Source organism: Mucor velutinosus, assembly GCF_035048745.1.
Source record: "Mucor velutinosus strain NIH1002 chromosome Unknown tig00001553, whole genome shotgun sequence".
NCBI lineage: Eukaryota > Fungi > Mucoromycota > Mucoromycetes > Mucorales > Mucoraceae > Mucor > Mucor velutinosus.
Window position 1 is genome coordinate 107,401 of NW_027041930.1, and position 20,767 is coordinate 128,167.

At 41.6% G+C, this 20,767-nt stretch overlaps 6 protein-coding genes across 6 annotated transcripts; 3 read left to right on the forward strand and 3 right to left on the reverse strand.

Annotated features, from left to right (window-relative positions):
- Positions 1 to 1,342: 1,342 nt before the first annotated feature.
- Positions 1,343 to 2,380, forward strand: ATC70_007379 (uncharacterized protein; the record flags this gene model as incomplete). Its single annotated transcript, XM_064826639.1, has 2 exons — positions 1,343 to 1,465; positions 1,520 to 2,380. The coding sequence occupies 2 exons, from the start codon at positions 1,343 to 1,345 to the stop codon at positions 2,378 to 2,380; spliced, it is 984 nt and encodes a 327-aa protein (XP_064675696.1).
- Positions 2,381 to 3,017: 637 nt separating this feature from the next.
- ATC70_007380 (uncharacterized protein) lies at positions 3,018 to 3,624 on the reverse strand (the record flags this gene model as incomplete). Its single annotated transcript, XM_064826640.1, has 3 exons — positions 3,018 to 3,128; positions 3,191 to 3,555; positions 3,612 to 3,624. The coding sequence occupies 3 exons, from the start codon at positions 3,622 to 3,624 to the stop codon at positions 3,018 to 3,020; spliced, it is 489 nt and encodes a 162-aa protein (XP_064675697.1).
- Positions 3,625 to 7,008: 3,384 nt separating this feature from the next.
- ATC70_007381 (Protein kinase domain-containing protein) lies at positions 7,009 to 8,060 on the forward strand (the record flags this gene model as incomplete). The annotated part of the gene is made up of 4 exons (XM_064826641.1): positions 7,009 to 7,499; positions 7,564 to 7,622; positions 7,693 to 7,782; positions 7,846 to 8,060. 4 exons carry the CDS (start codon positions 7,009 to 7,011, stop codon positions 8,058 to 8,060), a joined length of 855 nt encoding a protein of 284 aa, XP_064675698.1.
- A 1,444-nt stretch (positions 8,061 to 9,504) lies between these two features.
- Positions 9,505 to 10,528, forward strand: ATC70_007382 (uncharacterized protein; the record flags this gene model as incomplete). The annotated part of the gene is made up of 5 exons (XM_064826642.1): positions 9,505 to 9,542; positions 9,610 to 9,670; positions 9,725 to 9,750; positions 9,815 to 10,287; positions 10,344 to 10,528. The coding sequence occupies 5 exons, from the start codon at positions 9,505 to 9,507 to the stop codon at positions 10,526 to 10,528; spliced, it is 783 nt and encodes a 260-aa protein (XP_064675699.1).
- A 58-nt stretch (positions 10,529 to 10,586) lies between these two features.
- On the reverse strand, positions 10,587 to 12,335 carry ATC70_007383 (DNA helicase; the record flags this gene model as incomplete). The annotated part of the gene is made up of 4 exons (XM_064826643.1): positions 10,587 to 10,924; positions 10,990 to 11,397; positions 11,462 to 11,773; positions 11,873 to 12,335. The coding sequence occupies 4 exons, from the start codon at positions 12,333 to 12,335 to the stop codon at positions 10,587 to 10,589; spliced, it is 1,521 nt and encodes a 506-aa protein (XP_064675700.1).
- Positions 12,336 to 13,496: 1,161 nt separating this feature from the next.
- Positions 13,497 to 20,039, reverse strand: ATC70_007384 (uncharacterized protein; the record flags this gene model as incomplete). Its single annotated transcript, XM_064826644.1, has 4 exons — positions 13,497 to 14,706; positions 14,908 to 16,424; positions 16,484 to 19,167; positions 19,250 to 20,039. The coding sequence occupies 4 exons, from the start codon at positions 20,037 to 20,039 to the stop codon at positions 13,497 to 13,499; spliced, it is 6,201 nt and encodes a 2,066-aa protein (XP_064675701.1).
- Between the last annotated feature and the right edge of the window lie 728 nt (positions 20,040 to 20,767).

Genomic DNA, 20,767 nt, shown 5'->3' on the forward strand with positions numbered 1-20,767 from the left:
CTCTATAAAATAATCTTTTATAATACAGCTGTGATGGCGGTTTTATTGAAATGCTCTCAGATATAAGCTTTTTCTATAAGAATAACGAAAATGAGGGCAATCCAATCCTAAACTTTCATATTGATAATACATCATCTACGTACACAAAGCCATGAAGCGATCCCATGAATATCATAGAGCAATGCCTTTGGAACATCTAATTTCAATCTGATAAGAGGTCGTATCCTGTTTCAACTTTGTATACTGAGAGCAAAAAGAAGAAAACAAACTCGTGTTGTCTAAATTGAGATGATACTCATTGTAGATTATGATCATTGGATGATCAATATCTGTGTTTCTTGAGAAAATCTATGCTCTCCTTCATAATAGATCATGATTGCCCTGGTTTTACACAACTTGAGGTTTTCATAATACAATACGTTTCGAATCAAATTAGGGTGCTTTATTTGCAGCTGCATGATCTAATGCCATTTTGATCGAGCTAAATTCATCTTTGTGAATGATCAGTGTAATCAGATTAAAACAGTATACAAAACATGCGGGGTTCTTGATCCAACTTGAAAATGCGCGGTGCCAATGAGCGCACCCCCTCAGGAAAACTGTGCATTTTTTTTATCAGATGTAGGTTCCGCTAAAATCTTATCAGATGCAACCAAACATCTAAACTATGGTGACACATCCCGAAAATTCTCCTTGTTCTTCATGTTGTTAATGGCAAAGAAACTCGTGGATTATACGGAAATTCAACCTTCTTGAGCATTTTATAGAATATACACTTGCAAATGGGCAATGAACAAACATGTACATGGTTCATCTAGCTCATGTCAAGAGCAAATACTGGAGATCAACATGGTGGGTTCTGTTAGTCTTAAAGAATTGTAGATCACAATGATATATGACAGTGTTGAGGCAAGTAAACCAAATTTGAAGTTTTTTTTTTAGAATTGGCAGAAACAGGCAAAGCGTACCTTGATGAAAGAGGAGGAGTAGGTCAAATGGTGAAACAATAGAACAATCTGATAAAAACGACAGTTACATCCATGTAACCATGACAGTGTCTTCGTCTCACGTTATAACTATAATTTAACACTGAGAATCAATACGTGATCTGACAAATAGATAATCCGTTTTCATCCGTCTTGTATTATAGAGTAAATCATTCACAATTCAAGTTAAATGGAGTTGCAAAATGTATGACATGACAAATGTATGTATGTGTGTGAGTGTGTGTGTATTTAACAGATCCGTTTGAATTTTCGAGTATAAATATCAAATCGTTTCGTACTTCAATTCGACATTTAGTTCTTCAGTCTTTCATTCAGATCAATTAACACTTACCAACATGCGTTCTGCCATTGCCATCTCTGCTGCCATTGCCACCTTTGCTACCTCAGCCTTTGCTGCTAATTGCAATCCCTCTTACAACACACCTGGCTCCACTGAATGCTTCACCAAATGTAATGTTGTATGTATCTCATTATATTTGTATTCTTGAACTTTTTACTAACTCATCTTATAGAACGCTGGTCAAAAATGGGTTCCTGGCTGGACCATGGATCACACTTCTGAGCTCTTTTTAGACTCTCTTGCTCTCATGTGTAATAAGTCCGGTCCTAACTATGGTAGTTTCATGGCCACTGCTGGTATGTGTATGGCCCGTTGTACTGGTGATGATCCTGAACTCTTCAATGCTGAATTCGCTGGTGCCTGTGCCTGGTGGAACACCCATAAGAACGATAAATGTTCTGCTGCTACCACTACTGTAAAGACCACCTCCTCCAGCACCACCACAAAGACCTCTAGCTCCACTACAAAGGCTTCTACCACCGGTGCTTCTTCCACCTCTGCTGCTACTACCTCTGCCGCTACTACCTCTGCCGCTACTACCTCTGCCGCTACTACCTCTGCCGCTACTACCTCTGCCGCTACTACCTCTGCTGCTACTACCTCTGCTGTTCCCACCGGTGGTGCTACTGTCACTGTCACTATTACCAAGACTGTCTCTGCCTGCCCTACTGATGCTGTTTGCCAATCTGGTTTCAAGGACAAAAAGAACGGAAAGGGACCTGAGGGCGCATGTTGCTCTAGCCAAGCTGATTGCCAGGAAAGCTGCATCAGCGGAAAGTGCAATGCTCCTATTGCTTCCTCCTGTTATACCGGCTCCAATGGTAAGGCCTTAGGTGATGGTTATAACGGTGCCTGTTGCGAGCATTCTGACGACTGTTGGGAATCTTGCGTCAGTGGAAAGTGTAACGGCCCTTCTCTTGCCAGCTGCAACCAAGGCTTCTCTGGAAAGAAGGGTGGCAAGGGTCCAAAGAACGCATGTTGCTCATCCAACAGAGACTGTAAGAACAGCTGCGTCAAGGGAAAGTGTAATTAAATAGCATTCATTTCTCATCAAAACTCAATAATTGCAACAACCAACAAAACTACTACCTCAATCTCACTTCAGTTTAGCTGAATCCTCCTCTATTTATTAACCACATTATTATATTACTTTCTTTTAAAATGTATCTCTTCACATTGTTTCTAAATTTTTAGTAGTTTATTTTACTCAAATCAATAAAAATTCACTGTCATTCTTCATTGTTTCATTAAAAACCTCAAACGCTTTTTAACTTTGCCTTGATGCATCTCCAAACTCAATACTATATAGCGTATTTACTACTATGGTATCATGGTCATTCCGTTAAACAACCATTGAACATGCCTGAATATCAAAATCTGAACTCTATGCCACATTCAACGTTGCGTTTATCAGATGGCCATCGCACAACAAAAGTCAGCAGGGATTTTGGCTTTGGCAGATCATTCTAGATTGTCAATATGTTTCCTACCAATTGCTTCCGAGTATAATTTATTTCTTGGGCCAAAGACAAGTAGAATCGTTCACTGTGCTCGCCAATCAATCGTCCGTAACCATCTTGGATTCACTATAGAAGACCAATCTCTCCTTACAACAACAGAAACAGCTAGTTACTACTTTGGTCATGGTATATACAACATTAATCTTTATTTCAATTCAACTTGACATCCTGTGAAGAAGTAAACAACATCTCCAGTTGAAATTGTAAAGCATATGATTGATTTAATAGTCGCTTCAATTGATCATTCACACGCGTTGATTCCTAATTTACTCTGATCAGCACCATCGAAAGAGAACCAAACCATCATTCCGTGCTCAGCTTACCTTTTGTAATGCTTCTTGCTCCACTAAACCTGAAGTGTATGCCTCTGTTTCTAAATCCAACTCACTCTCATTGACTTTATTCTTCTCTAACCATTCCAAATCTGATTTTAGTGTGGTCATGAGTTGTTCGTACTCTTTGCGTGTCTTTTGAAGTTTAGCCAAGTCAGGCTCTACGGTCAACGAGGCTGCAGATGCTGAGGACACTGCTTGAATGATTTGTAACATGGATTGCCACAAGTTGGATATTGTGTTCAATGAGTTGTTGGCTTTGTTGTATATCTCGGCAGTTGACATTTGTCTGTGTAATTTATTAGGTAAAAGTGAAAACAAAGTTCGTTGTGTTTCTCCCCTCACGTATTCTGTATCTGTTATTGAGTTTTAGTCAGTCACTATATCTTAAATTCCTAAAAGAAGCACTTACCAAAGAAGCGCATTGCTTGTAAAGGGCTTTGAGCTGGCTGGCTATGTAGACTCTGCCGTCGAAGGACCACCAGCTGATGAGGGTGATGGCTTCGCTCTCTCCTTACCATTTCCCTTGTATCTGCCTTTGTCTTGCTTTGTCATAGCTTGCTTTTTGGCCTCTCTGTCCGAAGCAGGATGGATACTCAAGAGTGCATGGAGAAGCTTGTTCAGGAGATGTTTGAAAATTTTTCCACCCTTCCACATATTGCTAATGCTGGTCTAGATTCTTGGTTGCTACATTTTGACACTCGCTGTATGATATACCATGTTTATTGTAATTTTGAGGTGTAATATGGGAGGGAACCAAAGACTAGAACAAGGCGTTTTGAACAGGATGGGCAGAAAGTGGCAATGTAGCTGCGTCTATAACACCAAAGTAGTAGGAGGGTGCCAATTGTAAATGACGCTTCCGTAATAAGAAATCGAAATCTTTAGCCAGATTTGTGGACAGATCCTTTCAGCAGTAGTAACGATACCTAGGGGGAGATTCTTCACCGAGAATAATGTCTTCTTGAGTGCAACCAACTGACTGGGCTTGTCAATGATGGGCTTTGCTTTGTTTTCGATGGTTTAGATAGCATTGATGCTACGCAAATAAAGAGTATAAAGGGACGAGAAATGGTGGAGAGAAGAGAAATACTTACTGAGAATGGCTGCAGCTTTCATAAAGGAATACTTCAAGCGGTTTTACAGGTCAAGCATCGATATTTCATATCTAGAACCAGTTTGGTGTGCCTTAAATAATGTTGTCAATAACTGTTTGACAGATGAAGAGATATACCGCCACATGTTAGACAGTGGCCATCTTTACATTGCTCAACTGTTAGCTATCACGTCCTGAAGAGAAGGCATACAAACTCGATCAATAAAAAGTTGTATAAACGGTAAACAAAGCATCCTGCAATTCAACATGTACAAATACATTCGTTGGCGTTGTATTGAAATACTGGAAGAGCGTGCACTTGCTTTACAACTGCTCCATAACTGACACCGAGTATCTGCATGTGAAGCAAGTATTTCATTGTGCCAGAGCTCTGTAAACTAAGCTATGTGTACGTTTGGTATTCATTATATAATAGACTAGCCGATCAATCTCGCTACGAAAAAAGGACTTGTATAAGATCTACAGCAACTTTTTTGAGAGGTTGTCATTGCAAACGGCACCTTTATAGGTAAAAGCCCCCAACAAACGCAAATAAAAAAAGTACTCAAGCTAAGCGTTTGTCCTTTCATATCTATAATCCCTATTTAGTCAGCATCGCACTCATTATTGTCATTAACAGAAAGGCATTTGGACCAGCCAGCAGCAGAGCCACTCACTACTATAATCAATTAAAACCCAGTCTATTTTTTTCTGTTCAAGATTGGACAGACTTTGCCTTTTGTCGACTTTTTTAATCCATTTTGAGCTATTCGACTATATGAACTGTGGTTATCATCCGATGCTTCCTTATTCATTCTTGGAACACTTTTCAAGGCGCTTCTAATGGTACCAAGTAAAGTAGATGTTTTGATTGAACTTATTGAGCAATCCCAAAAAATATGAAATAAGGATTTTGGCCAAAATGTCGAAATTCTGCATATAAAGACCTGATAAAAGTGGTTTCAGAAGTTGCTTTAGATCGAGAGAAACATTTCGGTTTAATATATGCCATAGTAAAAGTCTTTCTTTTCAAGGTAAAAAAAAAATGCAATCGTTTGATTTTCGATGAAAACCATGAGGGGTACCTCATGCCTTTTCGTCGATTTTTGGCCATGTTTTTTGGGTTCCCAAAACGTTGAGCAAAGGTGTCAGAAAGTTACTACTACTCGAGTACAATTGTTTGGCGGTATTCCGGTGACTCAGAAAGGTACCTATGTTAAGATATAAAAGCTTCAAAGCTGTCAAATTTGGTTGTATTTTGCTGTATTGATTTTTTTACACATCATGCATCACATCTTTGATAACTGAAATCTTCTAGAAGGGCAGTTCTGCATCCTGTGCAATTCCTAATTCGAACAGAAGGCATACTGATTTTTAGTAAAGTCAATTCACGCAAATTTTGATGCGTTCTGTTTTTGGTGGAGGGACCAAGTCTCTTCCCTCTCCCCAAAGCCAGCTTCGCCAGTGGTTTTTTCGAGCCTTAGACGGCACTCAATGCTTTAATTTTTTATATCTCTGTTTTTTTTTTAATACTTTTTTGGTAAATATATTAGAGATGATGATGGGTGGCAGATGTCAGATATTATGCTCGCAAGATTCAAGGCATGCATCCAGCGGGAAATTGGGGTTTCAATCAGTGGTTTGTTGGCAGCTGCCCAGTGTATTGATCGTCTTTCTCATGAATGTTATCTATATTTTTGAATCCTATGCGAAGGAAGCCATAAAGTACAAAAGTACCTCCATTTAGTCTGAGCCCTTGATGCAGCGTTTGATACCTATTTTTGTGTCTAATAGATTTATTTGCTCTAAAATGCCCATCCGAATGCGGAACCGCCTACTATCAAATGTAAAAGGGTTGCCCTATTTAAAATTGCAAGATTAAACAAGGCTCTCACGATGAGCATGTGCGATAGCACAAAGGTAGCTCATTATAATGAATCTTGTGCTAAACCAGTTCATCATCTAGGTAGTCCTTATATCCTATCATGAATTGTGACCAATCTACCTGTACATACGACTGTTGAATGTATTAAACAGGCCATGCAATTCAAACTCTAGTATTTGAGCGATATACTACTGATCGTCAATATACCCAAGTGAGTTTATTAGGATTCTACTGCTTTTCAATGCACTCGGATTCATCCCGTCTAATTGTGTGTAGAACATTACAGTCATACCATATCCATCAGCAATACCTAAACCAGTCTTGTTATTGTTGTTGTTGAAACTCGTCCATGTAGTTGCATTTGCGCTACCCTTGAGACGATCTTGATGCTTTATGTAATTGTATCTTGTAACACTCGTGAATAAGCCTTTTTGGTAATGACAAGGTGATTTTATTTTTTATTTTACTTTACCCTCATACTGGTATTTCCATCCTTGCAAAGTTCAAGTTAAAAGAGACAATAAAAAGGATGTGGATGTAAGCAAGGAATCGATAATTATTTTACCGTCTGTCTAGCAAACTGTGTATCACTGTGTAAATCTTGAATAACAAAATGTATGCTTGCCACACCTGTTTTAAATTTGATCAGGCAGTTATCCTGTAATTTATTGATCTCTTGAAGCTTCTCCCTTTTTTTCTTATCAAAACAAGCATATACTCCATTCACGTTAGGACTTTGAATACTACACATCCGGGGGAGATCCAGTATAAAAACCAAGCCAGCATTGAAATGCATTTCTCTTTTTCCTGGTAAACTTTAAAAAAAAAATGAAATTATTATTGACAAGAGCAGCCGGTGTTACCACATCAAAATCTATCACAAGTTCACTTGTATCCAAACGCTTACACTCGACTGGCTTGGTGGCCGCCATGTTGCCCGCTAGTCAATCACGTTTACGATTAGAAGAAGATCGTTACTGTCAGAATCTGAGTACCCCTATCAAGCAACCTTATCAAGGCGTATTGAAAGCATTAGCTAAAAAGACAGAATCTGATTTCCGAAATGCACACATGATGGTGAGTGAGACACAGGGAAAGTTGTTGCATCAATTGGTATCCATCCTGAGACCAGCAAATGTGTTGGAGATCGGTGGGTTTACTGGTTATTCGGCTATTGCGATGGCCTCGGCATTAGCACCCAAAGCGAAACTCTTGTCGCTTGAGCTTGATCCCAAACACATTGAAGTGGCTGAGCAATTTGTCAATCAAGCTCAATTGCAAGACAAAATTCTGTTCAAGCAAGGTCCTGCATTGGATAGGTAAAGTCTCTTATATATATATATATATATATATACTTATTAACTTGTCTAATGTGGTATATAGTTTGAGTTACTTGGGCCAGGAGAATCCAGCCAGTACCCAATATGATTTGATCTTTTTGGGTAAATATCTACTCTATTTATATTAGGACGCTTGATAAGCTGCGTTAGTGATGTTTACACGTACACACAGATGCTGATAAAGCAGGTTACATCCAGTACTTTGATTCAATTATGGAGCATGATTTGCTTTCGGATCGGGGCATCATCCTTGTTGACAATGGTAAGACAAAACATGAAGGTGTTTGCTATGCACATTTCTCCCACTCACATCACATTATAATAGTCTTATTCTTTGGTCATGTTCACACCCAAGCTGCAGATTATGTCAGCCAGGCACCCAATAAGGACAGCAGTAATGGTGAAGAAGGCACCAGAAACTTGAGAAAGACGGCTTTAAAAGTACATCACTTCAACCAACATGTTGCCAAGGATCCTCGCGTCGAGTCTGTCATGTTGCCTGTGTTTGATGGCTTGACAATTATCAGAAAGAAAGTATAAATGTCGCAATTATCTGCATCTTTATTTACAACAAATCAGAATGCAGTTTGGTATTCAATAAAAAAAAAACAAACCCTTCCCCCTCTCTATTATATATACCATGTACAGGCGTTTAATTTTTATCTGTTGCCTGCTGCTGCTGCTGCTGCTGCTGCTGCTGCTGCTGATTCTTTAAACGTTGATTTCGCCGTTTTGGGCCGTATGTTAGTAGCACGATCATGCTCACTCTTGATACCAGTAAAAATAATAGCTATAAAGTAGACAGCTACCCTACACCTAGTTGCTCAACTGCAGGTTGCACAACCATAACAACTGATGCAGCCAAGAAGCATCTGTAGTAACATATTGACAAGAAGACATCATTTCATCAGTAAAAATGTCAATAGGAATGTATGCTATAAAGAAAACCTTGTCAAGTTGTTGGACGCAAGGATGGCTGCCGAATGTTTGGCAACAAGTCGACAAGTAATGTATTGGTTATAGTAAATGTAGAAGTGGAAAGATAAGGCACTTTACATGGTATATGTTAGCCTCTTACTCATTTTGTCATACATGTGCGCATCTCTACTCAACAAAGCTTACATAAAAAATCAAGTGCGATGGGGATAGCGATATGTACCTTGTATACAAGACGCTGTCCATAGGCGACACCGAATGCAATGCCCTGAAGCACCATGTATGTGGCTACAGTCAAACTGGCCATGCGTTCTGTATTTTAGAGATCCAAGAACGCTGTACTGTCAATATACAGCTTGTCTCTACTCAATAATGTGTACAATTTGCTTTCTCAATCACACTGAGCCTTGGAAATTGAATGCTGATATAAAATGGGCTAAAAAAAAAAGCCAGATATGGATATCATCAAGGCAATCAAGATGTTGATTCTTGTTGAAAAAATGAAAAGGGTTCATCTGTGTGCTGTTACTGCTGCTTGACCGGTGTATTTGGTTCTTCCAAGTCTACAGCGGTGATGGCTCAAGTATAGAAATATTATGGTATTCATTTATATAGTCAAAGAAACCTACCCAAAGGGTATATAAAAGTCAATTGTAGGCAACAACAGCAAGACTCTCTCATCTGCTGCATCAATCATACAGTCAAGATTGAATGAATTATCTCATCTTTTTTTTTTCACCATACCATTTTGGCATCTTTATCTGTATTATGTACCCACTTTACCATAATGAATCAACAAGTACCATCATTGTACCTGCTTGCATATGTGCATGTATGAGTATGCTACGCCTGCACTACTACTACACAACAGCATGTTCGGAGCCAAAATGTGTCAATAATGCGGGGAAACCGTAAGTGGTGTGTAACATGGCTTGCCCTGTGAAAATCATCTGGTTTTGTCAGCATTAATTGTTTATTCTCATCTACATTTTCCACGGATTCAATGCCTTCTTTTTAACCTCTCTTTCTTTATTATATATACAACAAAATGCAAATCAAGGGAAATACATTCATCGTTACTGGAGGGTAAGTTTACCGGGTGTGTCATTGCATGTGTGTGTCTGCATCTGTGCTCAATGGCTCGTATATGCAGTGCAAGCGGTCTTGGTGAAGCTACTGTGCGTGAACTTGTTGCTCGTGGTGCCAATGTTGCTGTAAGTTTTCAAGTAATAAAGCAGTGTTGCGGTCTAGCTAATATACATAAACAGATCTTTGATTTGAATCAAGAGGGAGCGTAAGTCGTCGATGATGTTTAGTCATCCAATATACCATACTCATTCGACACAATATATGCACAGTGAAGAAGTCGCTAAATCCCTAGGACCCTCTGCTTTTGCTGCTGGCAAGGTAGATGTTACATCTGAAGAAGCTGTTCGTGTTGCTTTGGAAAAGACAGTTGCCAAGTTTGGCCGCATTGCTGGCGTGGTTTCCGCAGGTGGCGTTGCCACTGCAGCTAAAACTGCTCGCAGAGGAAAATCTGCTCATACCATGACCTTGGATCTCTTTGAATTTACTGTCAAAGTCAATTTGATCGGTACATTCAACGTGTGTAAGCAAGTAGCTCAAGTCATGGCTAACCAGGATGCCTATAACGAGGATGGTGAGCGTGGTGTGATTATCAATACCGCCTCGGTTGCTTACCAAGATGGTCAACCTGGTCAAGTGGCTTACAGCGCTTCAAAGGCTGGCGTGGTGGGTATGGCTCTTCCCATGGCAAGAGATCTTGCTCCTGCTGGTATCCGTGTCATGACCATTGCTCCTGGTATCTTTGGTAAGCCATATATTAGAAAGGATGCATCTTTCATCACTCATATGTACTTTTCATAGAAACCAACATGACCGCTGTCATGCCTGATGTCGCCAAGCAAAAGATCATCAAGGACTCTGTCTTCCCTGCTCGTATGGGTTTCCCTCATGAATATGCTATGCTCGTTTGTCATATCATTGAAAATGGTATGCTCAACGCTGAAGTCATTCGTATTGACAATGGTTCAAGATTAGGCAAGCTCTAAAAAAAAAAAAAGAGATCATTTGAATAAACTGTATTTTAATATCGACACATATCGTAATTTATTCAACGGTGCGAATTCTAGCATATTTCTCCAGTAACTCTGGTGAATTTGTCACATTATACAATTCATCGATCAGGGCAGCACGGAAAGTGCCTGGTCCATTGACATACTCACGGGCAGCAGCTATTTCTGAGGCTACTGTAACTGTGAGAATACCAGCAACAGTGGCTAACAGATAGTCATCACGGTTTGCTGCAGTGAAGCAGGCTACAATAGATGATACCATACAGCCACTGCCAGTAATCAACGGTAATAATGCATCTCCATTTTCGATAGCAAACACGCGTTCTCCATCAGACACATAGTCGGTAGGGCCTGTCAATCCAATTACACAGTCTATAGGCATGTGTATGTTAGCTACTCATAGCACTACCATGACAAGCATCATACTATATACTTACTGTTTTGTCTGGCAAGTGTCTTGACAGCATTTACCATCAATTGCTCGTCATTGCTGCCCACTGAATCCACACCTCTTGATTTACCTCCAAGGCCAGCCATGGATAAAATCTCTCCTGCGTTTCCCTTGATAACCGTTAAATCGCACTCGTTCAAGAATCGTGTCAATGTCTCTCTTCTGAATTTTGTAGCACCACATCCAACAGGGTCCAACACAACAGGGTTCTTGTGGCGCACATTGGCTTGAGCTGCTAAAATCATGGTATCCACATCGTTTAGTGTGCCCATGTTCAACAACATGGCGCCATTGACTGCTGCTAGTTCTTCCATTTCTTGACGGTTGGTGGACATAATGGGAGATGCGCCAACAGCCAATGTTGCATTGGCATTATCATTGATCACCACATAATCTAGAGTGTGTGAGCGATCCTTTACTGCTGATACCACCTTTTACACACACACACACACACTTACTGGTAATATGATGCACCATAGGTGTCTTTTCCTTGATGTTCTTTGCAGCTTGAACAGCAAATTGGACAGCATCCTTCACCGTGTTGTTGACTTTTACTCCCACCTTGCTCAAACTGGAGCGGACCAATCTCAGTAGTTCCTCACAAGCAACTTTAGGGTCTTCAGCTGCCATGATGGCAGACACGATAGCAAGGCCATCAATGTGGATTTTACCTGTATCTGATCCTTCCAACAATTCACAAGCGTTCTTGGCCCCAATGCCACCAATAGCAACCGTTGGCACAGGGTTTGCTTCCATGGATTTGAGAATGCCTATATATATATATATATATATATATATATATATATATATACAATTGGAAATTCGATATAAATACGGGTACGTCTCTAAAGTACGGTATATTAACTTACGTTGCACGCCTTCCACACCCAAAGGTTCCTTGATATTCTTCTTGGTAGATGTAAACCAAACAGCACCGATACCCAAGTAATCAGCACCATCACGAATAGCAATAGCAGCTTCTTGCTCCGTATTGCAAGAGACACCAATGATCTTATGGGGACCCAAGATCTCTCTTGCTCTTGTCAGAGGCATATCATCTTGACCGATATGAACACCTTCAGCATCCACGGCTTGAGCAACATCTATACGATCATTGATGATCAATGGCACGCCAAATTTGCGTGTCAATGCCTTGACCTTGAATGCAAAGTCGATAAATGGTCCAGTCTCGGTGTCCTTTTCACGAAGTTGAACAAGCGTAACACCTCCCTCCAGTGCACGTTCAATTTGTCCTAGAAATGTCTTGCCCTCGGGAACAAGAGAGCGGTCAGTGACAAGATACAGTGAGTAATCAATTTTCTTGATGGACATTTTTTTGAGTTGTTAAAGAGAGAGAGAGAGAGAGAAATGAAACAAAAACTTGTATAATCTCTGGAACATCAACTTCCATATTATATCTAAGCCAATGGAAAGTGTTTGGTGACACTAGGTGCCTGTTCTCAAGTCTTCTTTTTGAAAGCTAGTCATATCTTATAGAAATCTACTGATGGACAGCAAGATGTAGGAACGAATTTGATATGATTCCATACATTTATATACTCCTAACGCATTCACCCAAATTTCTGAGAAAACTTTACAATATGCAAGTTTCACTTTTTTTTTACTATTGATAGAAAAAAAAATGAGGTTTATGGTAACTATAATGAGTGTCTGGGTAAATACAACTGTATAGAGATGGAGTACGATTCGTAAAGCCTGTTAGATTCGCAGGCAAGAACATCTCCAGATGTCTCATTTAGATTTTTGCTGTTCACCTTTCGTAGGGGGGCCGTGTCTAATCTGGGAGGCTGGATGCCTGGACAATCTTTATGATGCCCATTGTGGATCTTGACGGCATTTGAGCCATTTCCACGAATCCACACAGTGAGAGATACTCATCGTATACTGGAATGATTCTGCTATGATCTGGGATCAAGCCATGGCGTGTCTTAAAGCCAGTAATCACCTGCATCCATAGCGGATAGGCTGCTGTATGATGTAGATGATCTATCTCGTGCACCAGTTCCTACTGCTCGCCGATATGCTTCTGGCAGAGATAGAGCATAATAATACGTCTTTGATTCAAGTGCCCTTTTTACTCTTCTGAATCAATTTATTGCCTCCCTATTGTAAGAATTGGCTTTTCGCAAGATATTTAATAACAATAAATATTAATATTTATTTCAAATATATGTATAAAGCATGAATATGTCATGCAAAGGAAGAAGAAAAAAAAGGAATCTAATAATTATAAAGAAGGTTTTAAATATGATACAAAATAAAAGAGTTGAATATGGATTTCAAGTGTATAAATAAATAATGGCTACAGCCATACTGCTTGAGATAATTCATCGAGTACCCCCATACGCAATGAATTACAGTAAAGAATAACCAAAAGATAGATGTTGTGAAAACCAGATATAGAACCAGCTGATATTTTGTGTATTTTGTACAGTTTTTCTAGGGAAGATATAAATAAGAGAGACATTTTGTTTAGGCGGAAAGACCAGGAAGGATACGTTGTTGGATACCACCAGCGACAGGCAAGTAGGTGTCACCCATCAAGTTGTAATCAACTTCACGAGCACACATACGGCCTTCGTTGATACCCCACACAATCAAGGATTGACCGCGACGACAATCACCAGCAGCATAAACACCAGCAACAGAGGTAGCGTATTTACCCTTGGGTGTCTCAATATTGGAACGGCCATCTTGCTTGAGAGAGAGTTGCTTGACAACAGCTTCTTCAGGACCCAAGAAACCCATAGAAAGAAGAACAAGGTCAGCTTCAAAGAATTGCTCAGAGCCAGGAACCTCGGCCATAGCCCAACGACCAGCTTCATCCTTGGTCCATTCGACGCGAACAGTCTTGATACCCTTGACAGCACCGTTTTCGGTAACAAATTCCTTGGAAAGAACACAGTACTCACGAGGATCCTTACCAAATTGTGCTTGGACTTCACTGTGACCATAGTCTACACGGAAGACCATAGGGAACTTGGGCCAAGGCATGGTCTCATTACGAGAAGCAGGAGGCTTAGGAAGCAATTCAAAGTTGATCACCGATTTGCATCCATGACGAACAGAGGTACCAATACAATCATTACCAGTATCACCACCACCAATCACAATGACGTTCTTATCCTTGGCAGAGAGATATTGACCGTCCTTGAGTTCAGAATCGAGCAAGCTCTTGGTGTTGGCTTGGAGAAACTCCATGGCGAAATGAACACCATCAGCTTCACGACCAGGAATTTTGAGGTCTCTAGGCCATGTAGCACCAGTGGCGACAATAACAGCGTCATTTTGATTACGGATATCATTGATATCAACATCAACACCGACATGAGCATTAGGGACAAACTTGATACCTTCAGCAGCCAAAAGGTCGATACGGCGTTGAACAATCTTCTTGTCCAATTTCATATTGGGAATACCATACATCAAAAGACCACCAATACGATCATTGCGATCATACACAGTAACAAGATGGCCAGCCTTGTTCAATTGATCAGCGGCAGCTAAGCCTGCGGGTCCAGATCCAATGATGGCGACAGATTTACCAGTACGAGAAGCAGGAGGATTAGGAACGATCCATCCTTCATCAAAACCACGATCGATGATTGCGCACTCAATACTCTTGATGGCAACAGGAGGTTCGTTTATGGAGAGAACACAAGCTCCTTCACAAGGGCTTGGGCTGCGGATGAAAAAAAAAAGAAGAAGAGAAGATTAGCATCATTTTCGTAAAAAAAAATCATATGAAAAGGACCGAAGTTGATAGATACAGATGAAAATGTCAAACGACATTACCCCTGAATTCTATTCAATTCCAGCCCTGATCTGCTAATTGAATCATAATCCGACAGATCAGAAAATATATTTGAGGCTCAGTACTTACCACACACGACCAGTGAATTCAGGGAAGTTGTTGGTCATCATGAGACGGTCAAGAGCCTCCTTCCAGTTGTCCTTGTAGACGAGTTCATTCCACTTGGGAATAATGTTGCCAATAGGACAGCCAGTGTCAGATTGACAGAAGGGAACACCACAATCCATACAACGAGCAGCTTGTTCGTGAAGTTCAGGGCGAGTCAAACGGTTGTTGATTTCATCCCAGTCACCAACACGCTTCTTGGAGTTACGGTAGCTGTCAGTCTTACGCTTGTACTTCATAAAACCGCGGACCTTGTCCAACTTGGCACGACGAGCCAAAATAGCCTCCTCACCCAAAACGCTGTCTTCGAGATCTTCAACTTGAGGCTCAGCCTTCTTGTGGACCTTGGTGCACTCCTTCTTGGCAGGGGCAGCAGCAGCGAGCTTCTCAGCCTTTTGCTTTTCCAAAAGATTACGGTATTCAGTAGGCATGACCATGACAAACTTGGGCAAGTACTCGTTGAAGTTCTTGAGGACGCGATCGGCAATCTCGGAACCAGTGTAATGACGGTGATCTTCAATCAAATCACGCAACTCGGCAACACGTTCATCATCGTTGACAGTTTCGAGTTCAACCATCTCCATGTTGACATTCTTCTTGAAATCGCCATTGACATCCAAAACGTAAGTGATACCACCAGACATACCAGCAGCAAAGTTACGACCAGTTGTACCCAAGATGACAACACGACCACCAGTCATGTATTCACAACCATGATCACCGACACCTTCACAGACAGCGTAGGCACCAGAGTTACGAACACAGAAACGTTCAGCAGCAATACCACGGAAGAAAGCCTTACCACTGGTGGCACCATAAAGACACACGTTACCAACGATGACATTCTCTTCAGACTTGAAGACGGAACACTTGGGAGGGTAAATGGCAATTTGACCACCAGAAAGACCCTTACCAACATAATCGTTAGAATCGCCTTCAAGCTCAAAGAAGATACCAGGAGCCAAGAAAGCACCAAGGGATTGACCAGCAGAACCTCTCAACTTGACATGGATGGTATCAGCAGGGAGACCATTCTCACCATGACGCTTGGAGACGTGGTAAGAAAGAGTGGTACCAAGAGCACGATCAGTGTTGATCACATCAGCCTCAATGAGGACCTTTTCCTTGTTGGCAAGAGCAGGCTCAGCTTCTTCAATGAGGTAGTTATCAAGACGAACATGAAGGTTGTGCTTTTGCTTGGTAACGCAGACATTGGAGACACCAGGACGAAGAGTAGAGGCAGGAGTCAAGATGGGAGACAAGTCCAAGTTGGCAGTCTTGTAAGTACGAAGAGATTCATTGACCTTGAGTTTTTCAGCATGACCAACCATGTCATTGACAGTGCGGAAACCGAGCTTGGCCATATATCCACGCATTTCTTCAGCGAGATAGTAAAAGAAGTTGACAACGTGTTCAGGAGAACCTTCGAACTTCTTGCGCAACTCGGGATCTTGGGTAGCAATACCAACAGGACAGGTGTTCTATTGTGAGCAACGTATCAGTAACCAAATCCAACTACTGTATCTATTCAGCAACTTACCAAGTGGCACTTTCTCATCATGGTACAACCAAGAGCAATAAGAGGAGTGGTAGCGAAACCCCATTCTTCAGCACCGAGCAAACAAGCAATGGCAATATCACGACCAGTCTTGATTTGACCATCAGTTTGAACGATAACACGACCACGCAAGTCATTGAGAACCAAGGTTTGATGAGATTCAGCAAGACCCAACTCCCAAGGAAGACCAGCATACTTGATACCAGTCCAACGAGAAGCACCAGTACCACCATCATGACCAGAGATCAAAATGTGATCTGCTCTGGCCTTGGCAACACCAGCAGCAACGATACCAACACCAACTTCAGATACAAGCTTGACAGATACACGAGAGCGAGGATTGGCGCACTTGAGATCGTAAATCAATTGCTTCAAATCTTCAATGGAGTAGATATCGTGGTGAGGAGGAGGAGAAATCAAACCAATACCAGGAGTAGTTTTACGAGTAGAGGCAATTTCTTCATTGACCTTACCACCATCAAGTTCACCACCTTCACCAGGCTTGGCACCTTGAGCCATCTTGATTTGTAATTCCTCAGAGTCAGAGAGATAGAAACTGGTGACACCAAAACGACCAGAAGCAACTTGCTTAATGGCAGAACGCATAGAATCTCCGTTTTCAAGAGGAAGAGAACGCTCGGGCTTTTCACCACCTTCACCAGTGTTGGACTTACCACCGATCTTGTTCATGGCAATAGCCAAAGAGGAGTGAGCTTCCCAAGAGATGGAACCATAGGACATGGCACCAGTAACGAAACGCTTGACAATGCTATCCCAAGATTCAACTTGTTCAATAGGAATTTCCTTGGAGTTCTCATAGTCAAAGTCGAGCATACCACGAAGAGTACACTTCTTGATGGCTTCATAGGCGTTACGAGAGTAAGCATCGTAAGAGGATTGGTTCTTTTGACGAACAGCATCTTGAAGGTTGGCAATACCGCTGGGCTCAGCAATATGAGGAGCACCGCCATCACGCCAGTGGTACTCACCAGACTCAGGGAGACCAACAGGTTGAACAACATTGCGAGTAGGATAGCCAGTTTCATGAAGAGTCAAGGCATCCAAAGCAAAGATGTCAAAGGTAACACCCTTGATACGAGATGCGGTACCAGAGAAACAACGAGAAATGACGGAATCGTCAATGCCAAGAGCTTCAAAGATTTGAGCACCCTTGTAAGAAGCCAAAGTGGAAATACCCATCTTGGACATGACCTTGTGAATACCGTTATCGATACCCTTCTTGAAGTTGTAGATCAATTTCTCGGGAGTTAAGCCTTCATGAACAGCTCTTTCACGGTGAAGCTTCATCATGGCTTCCAAAGACAAATAAGGACAGATAGCATCAACACCATAACCAAGAAGAACACAGAAGTGGTGGACTTCTCTGGCTTCAGCAGTTTCAACCATCAAAGCAATACGGCTACGCTCCTTGTTACGGACCAGGTAGTGATGAACACCACCAGCGGCAATGAGAGAGGAGATGGCAACACGGTCAGCGCTGACAGCACGATCAGAGAGAACGACAACCTTGTACTTGTCCTTGATAGCTTGAGAGACCTCGTTGCAGACACGCTCCAAAGTATCAACATAACCTTGAACACCTTCAGACTTGGGGAATGTGATATCAATGGTAGCGACCTTCCAAGAGGGGTAGAATTGATCCATCTTCTTGATGGCAGAGAGTTCCTCCATGGACAAGATGGGAGAGGACAAGGCCAATTGGTGGCATTGGTTCTCATCAATCTCAAGAATGTTACCTTCAGGACCAACATAGCATTGCAAAGACATGACAATTTCTTCACGGATAGGATCGATGGGAGGGTTGGTAACTTGAGCGAACAATTCACGGAAGTATTCGTAGATGAGACGAGGTTGCTCAGCAAGACAAGCAAGAGCAGTGTCGTTACCCATAGAACCCAAAGGTTCCTTACCAGTAGAAGCCAAGGGGACCATGATCAAGTTCAATTGTTCAAGAGTATAACCAAAAGCCTTGAGGCGAGGATCAGCTTGAACAGTGGTTTCATCCAAATCAGCAGAGAAGGGCTTGACGGCGTTGGCCTTTTCCACGATATCAGACAATTCAATGTTTTGCTTATTTACCCAATCCATAAAGTTGCGCTTGGCAGCAGTTTGTAACTTGAGTTGCTTGTCATCAACAATTTTACCTTCAACAGTATCGACCAAGAGCATACGACCAGGCTTAAGACGCCCCTTTTCAACAACGGTTTCGGGATCAATAAAGACAGTACCCACTTCAGAGGCACAGATCATGATATCGTCATTAGTCAAGTAGTAACGACAAGGACGAAGACCGTTACGATCGAGATTGGCACCACAGTAGCGACCATCAGCGAAAGTGAAGAGAGCAGGACCATCCCAGGGCTCCATCAAGGAGGCAGCCCACTTGTAAAAGGACTTCATCTCGGGGCTCATTTGATCGTTGCTTTGCCATGCTTCGGGAATCATCATCATGACAGCTTCAGGCATAGTCAAGACACCGTTGATGACCAACAACTCAAGGACGTTATCAAAAGCAGCGGAATCAGAACCGCCTTCTTCGATAATAGGATACAGCAACTCAAGCTCATCGCCAAACTTGTCAGATTGCATGACACCTTCACGAGAACGCATCCAATTCTTGTTGCCACGGACAGTGTTGATTTCACCTATAATAGGAAATTACACGAGTTTAAGGTTAGTACGACACGCATAAACAATCGCATTACATAATGTAAAATGAAAAATTACCATTGTGAGCACACCAACGCATAGGCTGAGCACGATCCCAAGAGGGGAAAGTGTTGGTAGAGAAACGAGAGTGGACAAGAGCAAAGTGAGTGGTGACCTGGACATTGTTCAAATCATGGAAATAGGTGTAGACTTGCTTGGGAGTGAGTTGACCCTTGTAGACAATGTTCTTGTTGGACAGAGAGCAGACATAAAACCACTTCTTCATGGTGAGTGTGTGGGTAGAGTGCTTGCGCAAGACGTAGAGCTGGCGCTCAAAGTAGGCTTCATCAAAGGGCTTGGATTGATCAGCCAAGACGACGAAAGGTTGCTCAATAGCGGGCTCCTTGGATCTAGCAGCAGGGCCGATGACAGTGGAGTCTCTGGGGACGGAACGCCAGCCAAGCACCTTCAAATGGAGAGCTTCAGCAAGTTGCTCAAAGACCTTCTTGGTTTCGGCGACAGATTCCGGGTCACCCTTCATGAACAAGTTACCAGCAGCATATTGACCTTCAGCAGGCAATGTAATACCCAATTCACGAGAAGTTTCATTGACAAAGAATTGATGAGGAATAGACAACATGACACCAGCACCATCACCATCTCTGATATCAGCACCACTGGCACCACGATGAGTCATGTTACAGAGGATATGGCTGGCATCCGACAAAATCTTGTGAGAGCGCTTTCCCTTGACATGTACCATGAAACCGACACCACAGGCGTCTTTTTCCAATTCAGGATTATAGAGACCTTGGGCAGGAGGAATTGCACCAGCCCACGAAGTATTTTCCAATTCAACAGGAGACATTTAAATTATGATTGATAAATAGAGAGGGAGGGTATTCTTATGTATATGTAATGATTTGTTCAGTTGGAATCTCTCAAAGTTCAATTGCTGTTTTCCGTTAATGTGTGTGTTGTTAATTTATAAGTTGATTCTTCTTTTGTCTTCTTGAGGGGGGTTAGATTCAAAGAGAAGATGAAATTATAAATTAGTTAAATATAAGAAATGGATGGAAAAGAGAGAAAAACAGAGCGAAAGTCCTTTTTTCAAAAGTGGAATGTTTGATGGCTATTTTATAGGTTTTGAACAAGAGATCAAAATGTAGAAATATTATAGGCATTTTCTTATCTCTGCTATCCAAGGACCAATGATTCTCTGTTGAAGTGTAACCATCGACCAATTTTTTGATCTTCGGAGGGCAAGGGCTGGGTCACATGTACTTCAGTTTAAGGGTGAGTTTCTATGGGTGTGAATGCACACACATACTTTATCAGTTGCTGATGTGTTGCGGGGAGAATGAAACAGATCTTGATACATACTAAAACGCATCCATTTCACTGCTTTGATTTGACGGATAAAGATTGAAGGAGGAGGAGGAAAAAAAAAAAAAAAAACTAGATGATACTGACTGAATTGAACACAAGATCTCCTTCATTTTCACTGCATTCAGGCTTATTAGTTGGTCCCGGTTAGTGGAGCCAGGAGTGATAAGATAACGGGTGCTTGTCTTGTCCCATCAATTATAAATAAAG